General features: G+C 50.5%; 1 protein-coding gene across 3 annotated transcripts in view; it reads right to left on the bottom strand.

The window, feature by feature from the left end:
- BEND5 (BEN domain containing 5) overlaps window positions 1-7,642 on the bottom strand; it is a 237,313-nt gene extending 229,671 nt beyond the window's left edge. The window contains exon 1 of one of the 3 annotated variants that reach the window (XM_081818422.1): window positions 7,245-7,371. Coding sequence is in view for 2 of the 3 variants with exons in the window: in XM_081818420.1 (XP_081674546.1) it covers window positions 7,245-7,470 (226 nt within the window). In the remaining variant the exon portion in view is untranslated. Of the gene's footprint in view, window positions 1-7,244 lie in introns of all 3 variants that reach the window. The other 2 variants (XM_081818420.1, XM_006746262.3) reach the window with 2 other exon arrangements.
- Between the last annotated feature and the right edge of the window lie 1,204 nt (window positions 7,643-8,846).

The raw sequence follows: 8,846 nt of genomic DNA on the forward strand, positions 1-8,846 counted from the left end.
TCCCGCTGCCTCACTGGCCTTGGCACAGGGCTGGGCATGAACAAAACCAGGAACTTCATCCTGCTGGCTCATTTTTTGGGGTAAGAAATGGCCCCAGCATAGGGTCACAAAGGGGCAAAACATACTGGGGGATCACTACCCTTTCATGCTGAAGCCAAGCCCCAGGAGGATTTAAAACACACACAAGTTAAATTTTAAACTCATCTGCTTCTTACATGTGCTTGCTCCTCTAAATCACTCCTTTCCACGAATGGTGGTACGCACAACTAAGCAAGCTGTTCTCTTGCCAGGAACTCCTAGCCACCACAGTCCTTAACAGCTGCCTTTGTTTAGCGAATACCTACTATGTGCCAGATACTCTTCTGTATTCCCGTGCTGAGTAACACAGTGGGCAGGCAGCCAATTACTATTCCTACGTTACACGTGAGCACCTGAGACTCAGAGAGGTGAGTTAATCGCCCCAAGTCACATCGCTTCTTAGTAGCAGAGTTACCGTTGGAACCCAGACTGTCTGACTTCAAAGCCCATCTTCTTTCAGTTCTCTAACACTTCCTCCTTAATATTTAAGGAAGTGACCTAGAGGTCACCTAACCAAATTCTCCCATAGGGCAGGATTCCATTCCAGAATATTCTTGACATGCTTGCCAACTCCAGTGATCAGGAGCTCATCACGATGCTGGAAGCCCTTTCAATTGTTCATCTGCTCTCTCTGCTCCCATCAACCCCCATGAATTCCACTCTTTGTATCCAACTCTGCTTTCTGGACCCCAAAGAACAGGCCTGATCCTTCCTCTACTGAGGGCAAAACTCAGACACTGAAAACCACCAAAATATCATCCCATGCAAATCTTTTCTTCACTTGCAAGTATATTTAGCTGCCCTATTGTATGTCTAACCAAAAGCTCAGAGGAAGAAGTAGCTGTATGTAGTTAAGAGAAACAAAAACAGGCCTAGATCTGGGATCCAAAGACCTCTCTCTTAGCTTGATTTTCCAGACACCCATCTGCCCTGGTTATCACTCGATTCTCCATCCATCACTGGCTGTTCATCCCAGTCACCTTTTCTGGGCTCTTCCTCTTCAGCTGTGCCCTTAAAAGCTGATGTTCTGAACAGTTCTGCCTTGCATGATTCTTTACTCTGCACCCTCTCCCGCTGTGACCTCACCAGTCCTGCGGCTAATGACTTCCACATTGGGATCTTCAGCCCAATTTCAGAGTGCTGTCCTGAACCTTGACCACGTGCTTAACTGCTCCCCTGGAGCATCCACCCAGATGTCCCATGGGCCCCTAAGATTCAATTTGTCTCAAGCTAAACTCATCATCTCCTCTTCCAACCAACTGCTCTTCTAGTGCTCCCCACGGAGGGAGGAGGGGCCAGATCACCACGTCATTATCACCACAACCAGGCAGTTGCCAAATTCCATGGATTCTCCTTTCTTAGTCCATCTCAGACCCACCACGACCACTGCCACCTTAGTTTAGGTGTCACGCTTTCGGAATGAACTGACCCACACTTCTCCACAAGCCCATTGCCTGGCACCTACAGTTCCTGCTCGACAGCTGTTTGAATAGCTCACTTCTCCCAGGTCAAACAAGTAGCCCTACCTCACGGGGATGTAGACAGAGTACACAGAAATTCCTAGCACTGAACCTGGAACCTCGTGAGTATTTCATAAATATTTAGTAAATGAGTGCTAGAAAGCAAAAAACAATGCCCATTCCTCCTGCATTTCCCTCCAGCATATGACTGCCCACCTCGTATAACTCAATACCCATGAAACTTAAATAAATCGGAGAACACCTCCTCAGGGCATTTACCCTTTTCTGGTAAGCATTTTAAAATGAAGAGTACACACATCTCTCTTGAAGGAGCTTATAAGACAAAGCAGGTAGGCACAGTGGAAAGAGAATTAATCTTGGAGTCAAAGATCTAAACATGAACTCCACTTTTCTGGTGTGTTTTTAAAAATAAAAACTAGTGTGTTCTTGAATAACAGAACACCACACAAAAGAGTATGACCTCAGCTTGCCTAGGGCAATTTTTTCTTTCATCCTGTGAACCAGAACTCTGAAGTACTCTGTAGCACATACCATTTCGTTGTAACGAATATGTGGTTCTTGAATAAGACAAATCACATCAGACTGAGCCTTCAATGGTTAACATTTCAGTGGAATCTGCAACAGATGACAGCAGGCAAGTTCCAATCTTTGCTCCAATGTGTATTAGCAGAACATGTCAAAACCTAAATTAAAAGTTTTCACTCGCTTTAAAAAAAAAAAAAATCCTTTTGTTGGCAGTCTCCCACTGATGACATGCAACAATCTTTGCATATGAAATCGGCTAGTCCCCTGCTTCGCTGCTAACTTTGTAGAAGTTCCAAAGCATTTCTGGAGCAAGTGATCTATTTGGACCGACAATGCCAAGCTGGGACCTGAGCCCTGAATGAGCTAAAATTACCAAAGCAAGAAGAACGTGGCTTTGGAAGCTATTTCCCCCAAGTGTGGGGTTTTTCTAGTCAAGGGAGTGATAAAGAATGTTGACTTTTTCCAGATGAACAACGTTGAATGAAACCTCAAAATCCCACTGCAGGTTTCTGCTCTGAAAAACAAGTTGCTGCTACAGAGGTTCCTGTCCTTCCCTACTTCCGCTCCCCAAACAGAATAAATGCACCTGTCTTCCCAAAGTTCATGAGTTCAGCACGGGCTGGCTGGTGTGGACCATGTGCTGGGCACTGTGGATGCAGAGACAAGGAAGGCAGGGCCCTGTCCTGGAGGAGATCACTGGCTGCTAAGGAAGACAGGCACATTCGTGACTAACTGAAGCAAAACACAAAATGCTAAGATCCATAAGCAAGGGACAAGCAGAGCAAAGGGAGAGCTCTGAGGAGGAAGAGTCCCTCTGGGGGCAGAGGGTAGGACAGGGAACACCCTTGAGGCAGGGGGGGCTCCCAGTGTATTTTGTCCCCTCTAGCTCGCTGGACCACAAATATGTAACATGTTAGCTTTCCCCACTGGAAGGCATGGGCAGAGGCCCCAAGTCAGACAATGATTAATCCATCTTGGTTGGTTCAAAAGAGTGTCTGCGGGTGTGTTCTCAAGATGGCATGAAATACCACAGGTCTAGGGAAAGTGGGAATGGTGGGTGAAGCTGGAGAAGTAAGGTGGGGCTGAGGCCACTACAGATGTCAGGCAGAGAAGCTGAAGTTTAATTCAGTAGGCAGCAGGGAGCTACAGAAGGTTCTAAGGAGAGAGGTGAATTGACCCAAGACTGTCTTTTAGATTATTCTGACAGCAACTTCACAAAGAGGCTGGAGACAGGGTGAGCAATTAGGGGATCCCTGCACTGGTTTAGACAAATAAAAGCTGCCACAGGCCCGGATGCAGGCAGTAGTAGTAGAGGCGGAAAGGAAAGACTTAGAAGGGAATCTGTGCAGCCCAGCTAGAATAAGCCCTTTCTCTGCCCCCCCCCTTTGCCCCTCCCCCACCAGTGCCCGGCTTCTACCTCCAGACTTCGGACTCTAGTCCTAAGACTACATATTCCCTGAGGAAGATGCCCCTTTCTTCTTCATCACTCTGCCCCTGACAAAAACCTAGGCTTTGCAGGGCCTCAAAAGTGAGCTCGTCTGCCCTGGGTCATGCTGTCATTTCAAAGCCAGTACCTCTGATGTCCTGGTGCACTGGTGCCTTCGCTTACGACAGCATTGGGCCTGGCACGTAGGAAGTAGCAAGGGGGCATTTGACAACAAAAGGAATTTAGCACGCCCCAATAATAGTAACATAGCACAGATGCTTGGATGGAATGACGTGGTATCGTAAGACTCTGAGCCTAGAGAGCCAGTGTTTGCCCCGTAGAAACCACCAAATTCAATACCAAGAGCCCCAGTAGCAGGCCGGACTGCAGTTAGATAACAGTGAGCTGTCCACATGGGTAGCTCTCATTTTCAGATCGTGCTTGGCAAATAAAGGAGAATGAGCAAGGAGAGACCGAAGGTAAACCAAGTCTTGAGCTATGTGGTTCCTCTATGGAGGGTGGGAGCTCCTTGGAGATTTCCTCAGTAAGATGGCAACTGAAGGCGGAGAGGGCAAGGTGTGTGTGCTCTGTAGGACAGATGCTGGTAAGACAGGAAGAGGAAGAGCAGAATGGGCTTGAAAACTCAGGAATGAAAACTGTCCACTGGCTTGAACACTTGCCTTGAGCGCCAAGCTTCATGGTCATTTCTCCCCTTTGCTTTCACTCCTTGCATGCATGCTGTGTGGCTGATGGGAAAATCAGCTACTTTACAAAGGCGAGTGCCAAGTAGGGCCTGTGTTCTGAGGCTAGCTCTGCCCCAGGCCAGACTCTGAGCCTCAGTGTCCTCATCTATACAACGGAAATAATATCAACAGTGATCTCTACCAACAGAGTCTCAGGGAGGACCAGCAGGAACAGTGCACAGGCACACAGCAAACCTATCAATAAAGGTGGGTTTGTTTCTTTTTCCCTTGGACTGAAATCGCCATTTGTTGAGAGGAGGGCGATACCATAGGGCCTGACACGCATGAAACCACGGCATCAGCCAGCACAAGCTGGAAAAATGCAACGTCCCTCAGCAGCTCGCTCTGACATTTGCTGGATTCAAGAAGAGGTACACTTGAACACAGCTCTGGGTGGGCCTGGGCAAATACTCAGTCAAGTAACACACTTCTCGCCCACAGCCCGGGAGCAGCCCGAAAACTGCCCCTTGAGCCCCTGCTGTTGGTGCCAGAGAGGGAGCAGCTACTCGTGGCTAATTCACAAACACAAAGCCGTGTCTGCCTCCCCTGGAGAGCTCACCTCCTCCCATGTGGTGCCACAACACAGTGGTATTTACAGCTGGGAGATGCCAAAAGACTAGCTCTTTAAGAGGAAGTCACTGCGAGCAATTCAGTGCCGCCACATTCAAGTCAAGACGGAGTTTCAAGCCACAAAGGAGAGTTCTCTCAGGGTAAATGAATCCCCAAACCCACCCTGGCCCTTCCAGCCAGAGCTGCAGCTCCAATTTAAAAATTAACCAGCTGATTGGAATTCGAAATGTGGTCTAGCCAACCTCAAGTTGGGTTTTGTTGTTTTTTCTTTTTTCTTCCCTGTCTCCTCCCAAAAAAGAAGTGAAGAGGTGGGGGAGAGCGTTTTTCAACTCACTTTACTCAAACTGGCGCCATGGTTCTTCTCTGGATCTGCTCTGCCAATTCCCAAATGTTGCCTAGATCTTTTTGTGTTGTTGTTTTTAATAACCCCAGAGATTTATCAACATTCCAACTCGTAGGATGACTAGTCTATAGATTCAAGATCCATGGTTCTCAGACCAAGAACTCCATGTCTTACTTATGAGGACTTTCATCAGTTTTTAAAATCAGAGTCAGCGAGGGCTGCCTCCGCCTCACAGCCTCTCTGTAGTGCTTGAAGAGCCAAGCAGTGTTTGTGTTTGCTGAATGAATAAATGGATGAATGAACAATCTCTAAGAGAGGAAAACAGTCATTACACACCAAGTCACATACATACCACTGACTCCTTCTGACATACATGGCTTCCCCTCTCCTGAGGCCCTTCCAGATCTAGGAGTATAATACAATCATCAAGAAGCACACTTTCTTTTCTTCTAGCCCAAGCCAAGCTGAGGTTACAACCTAGTTACAACTTCCTCAGGCCTATACCCTTGGGGAATAATCACCTAGTCCCCTCCCCCAGGTAATTAAAAGCAAGCAAACAAAATAAAACCTCATCAGCTCCACAGGTTTCCCTTTTCTACATACTTCTCCTCATTCTGTTTTTCTGGACCCAGCTGTCACCAGGTATTGTGAATGGGTCTACCCCACTGTACCCTAGGGCTTGTCAGAGGGGTGGTGAGGATGCTGTCTGACAAAAAGACCCTGCGGTGCCGGTGGGTTTTTAGTTCTTCTTCCACTCCTCAAGTGCAAACCCACTTTTCAGAGGCCACAGGAGGTGCTGGAAAGGAACTACAGTCATGGGCCAGAGCTCTAATCCACTGCTCATTTGCCACGGGATCCTAGGCAGGTCACTTCTTGGTTTCAAGCCAGTTTCTCTATCTGCCACATTGAAATACGGTAACATGCTGGCTTCATCTTTCAGGCTAAATGTGAGAAAGCAAAGGAAGCTGGAAAAATTGGGAAAGGTCTTAAAACTACACCATCTTCATTCAGCTCCTAACCCTGGTCTTCCCTTCCAAGCAGAGAGCAGGCTGGCTGTCTCTGCCCACTCTGGGGTACCCCCACCCCTCAGCAGCAGCTAAAAGGCTGCTCCCCCAAACGGAAGTGATACTTTCTTCTTCCTCTTACGTCTGTACCCATGTCCCCTACTACTAGCTGGGAAAGAGGGTCCACTGGCTTCTCTTTACAAAGGAAAGGGTGCCTCAATGTAGCAGAAAGAACTTGGCGTAGGAGGCTGAAGGGCTGGTTTCTTGTCCTATCACCAGCTGAACCTCAGTGTCCTCATCTGACAAAATGGGGATGAGACCACCTGCCTTGCCTATTTGTCAGGGCCCTGAGAAAGCAGGAATGGGAGGTCTGGTCTTATTCTGACCAGAAACTCTTTCCTTGCCCTCAGCTCTCACTCAGAGAGCCTTCTGGGAGATTCAAAAGGGGTGTGGAGGCTGAGGGATGCTGAGTGCCACTACCTCTTTATCTCTGCCACCTAGCCAGGAAGGGGCAGGAGAGTGGCACCCAGTGATTAAGGCCTCCTCATCCTGTCCAGTGATGACCCGGATGGGACAAGGATGTCAGAGCTTCCTTCTGTGAAGAGGGACTCACACCTCGAAGAGTCTGACAATATCCACCTTGCCTCCTCAGGTCCAGGAGGCACCAAGGGCCTTAAAGGAAGAGAGACAGAGAAACTTGAGGAGACAGAAGGAGCAGAGAGGGTAAGGACCAAAGAGGAGGTGAGAGAGAGAAATAAGAGTGCAAAGGCGGGGCGAGAAAAGAAAAGTGACGGGGCCAGGAGAACAGACAGAAACAGAAAGAGGACGACAGACAGATAAAGAGCGATGGAGACAGACTGACAGCGCGGGAGTGTCGGGGAGGCGGGGAAGACAAAGGGGACCATCCGGTGTTTTTAACTGGTCTGGCCTTTTCGAGACACCCGATCCCCAAAAGAAAAGCCTAGGGGGTGGGAGGAGGAGGCCGGAACGGGCAGAGGCTCCCCCCGGCCCCCTCCGCCCCGGGTCCCTGCCCCCGCGCGGGGTCCCGCCGTCCCTCCCGGCCCGCTCGCTCACCTGCCAGCGCCAGGATCTGGGCCTTGTGGAGCAGCAGCGCGCCCCAGTCGCGGGGGGCGCGCGGGGGGCTCTCGGGCCCGGCGCCCAGCTCCTCCGGAACCCGGTACACGGCGTACACCTTCTGGTTGTCAAAATCCAGCCGCGAGCGGGGGCTGAAGTCGCGCACGCACGACACTGGCAGCGCGTAGCAGACGTTGTCCTCCAGGAACCGCACAAAGGCGTACATGGTGGGCGCCGGGGGCGGGCCCCGGTCGGGCCGGTCAGCCCGCGGGGCGGGCGCGGAGGTGGGGACCCGGTGGGGGGCGCGAGCCGCGCGGCCGGGCCGGGGGGCGGGGGGCGGCTCCCCGGGACCCGGGCTCCCCCCACTGTTATTGTTCCTGAAAGCACGGCTCTGCCAATCGGCTGCTCTCGCCTGGGCGCGGAAAAGGGGGGGAGGAAGGGGGCGGGGGGCGGGTGAGGGGGGTTTGGAAGCGCACCGCCACTCGCAAAGTCAGACCCGAGCAATCACAGCCGGAGCGCGATTCGCGTAGGGAGAGGAAAGGGCAGGGAGATTGAATTGCAATAATAGTAATAACAATAGCATTGCGGGAGAAGGAAAAATGCATTGACTAAAAGTCGCGCGGCGTGCGGGGAGTATTATACTGTTTCAACAATCGCGCTGCAAAACAAATTGAATCGCAACAAAACTGCATTGCAAAGGAGAGAAGAGTGTGAGAGAAAGAACGCAGGGCCGGGAGTGGGGGCAATCTTGTTGGGATCCGTAAACTTGCACTTGCAAGCGAGCAGAATTTTGGAGTGTTTCAAATAATTGTAGCCACTCCTCTTAGCTCCTTTAGTTCGCGTATCTTTTTTTTTTTCTTCTTTTTTTGCAAAACTACCAGCTCCTGCTAAGGGGAGGGTCAGTCAGCCAGAAACGTTCCCCCAGAGCTGCCAAACTAGTTCTGACCAGAACTGGGGCTTATCTGGGATTTCCAGTCGGACCAGCTGGCTGGGGGTTGGGGGGGTGGAGGGTTAGTTGAGGGCAGCTCTCAGCCGGAGGGAGCAGGGGGACGCCCCTCCGCCCTATAGTCTTCCTCCACTGAAGCACCTCTCCATCACATGCCTTTCTTTGAGCTGGGACTAGTTGGAACGAAGCAGGGAGTGGAGGGGTGCTCTAAAGGAGGCAACCCCAGGATTAGCTGGGCATTTTGGAGCACCTTGAGTTCAGGAATGGGACTCCGTGGAATACCAGTCTTTGCTCTGTCCCCAGTATCATAGGCAGAAGAAAGCCTGGAGGGGCTTGGGTGCCCCCAGACAAGCCACGAACAACTGAAAAGGGGCTGACTGGGCTCTGCTCACAGGAACCACATCCCGCATCAGAGGGGGCCAGCACTCTCACACTGATGCCCCGGAGGGGGTGGGCTTTTATATCAAGTATGGCTACTTATATCCTCAATTCTCAGCCCCGGGCCTGGCACTTGGTAGGGACTCAAATTTTTGGTGAAGAATAATAATAAATAGAAATCCGCATTCATCCAGCTATCCAGTAATTCATTCTTGTATTCAAGCAACCGAACATTGTTTGGGTAAGCACTATATGCCACACTCTGGCTAGGCACTAGT

Source organism: Leptonychotes weddellii, chromosome 4, assembly GCF_054177405.1.
Source record: "Leptonychotes weddellii isolate Sample4059 chromosome 4, ASM5417740v2, whole genome shotgun sequence".
NCBI lineage: Eukaryota > Metazoa > Chordata > Mammalia > Carnivora > Phocidae > Leptonychotes > Leptonychotes weddellii.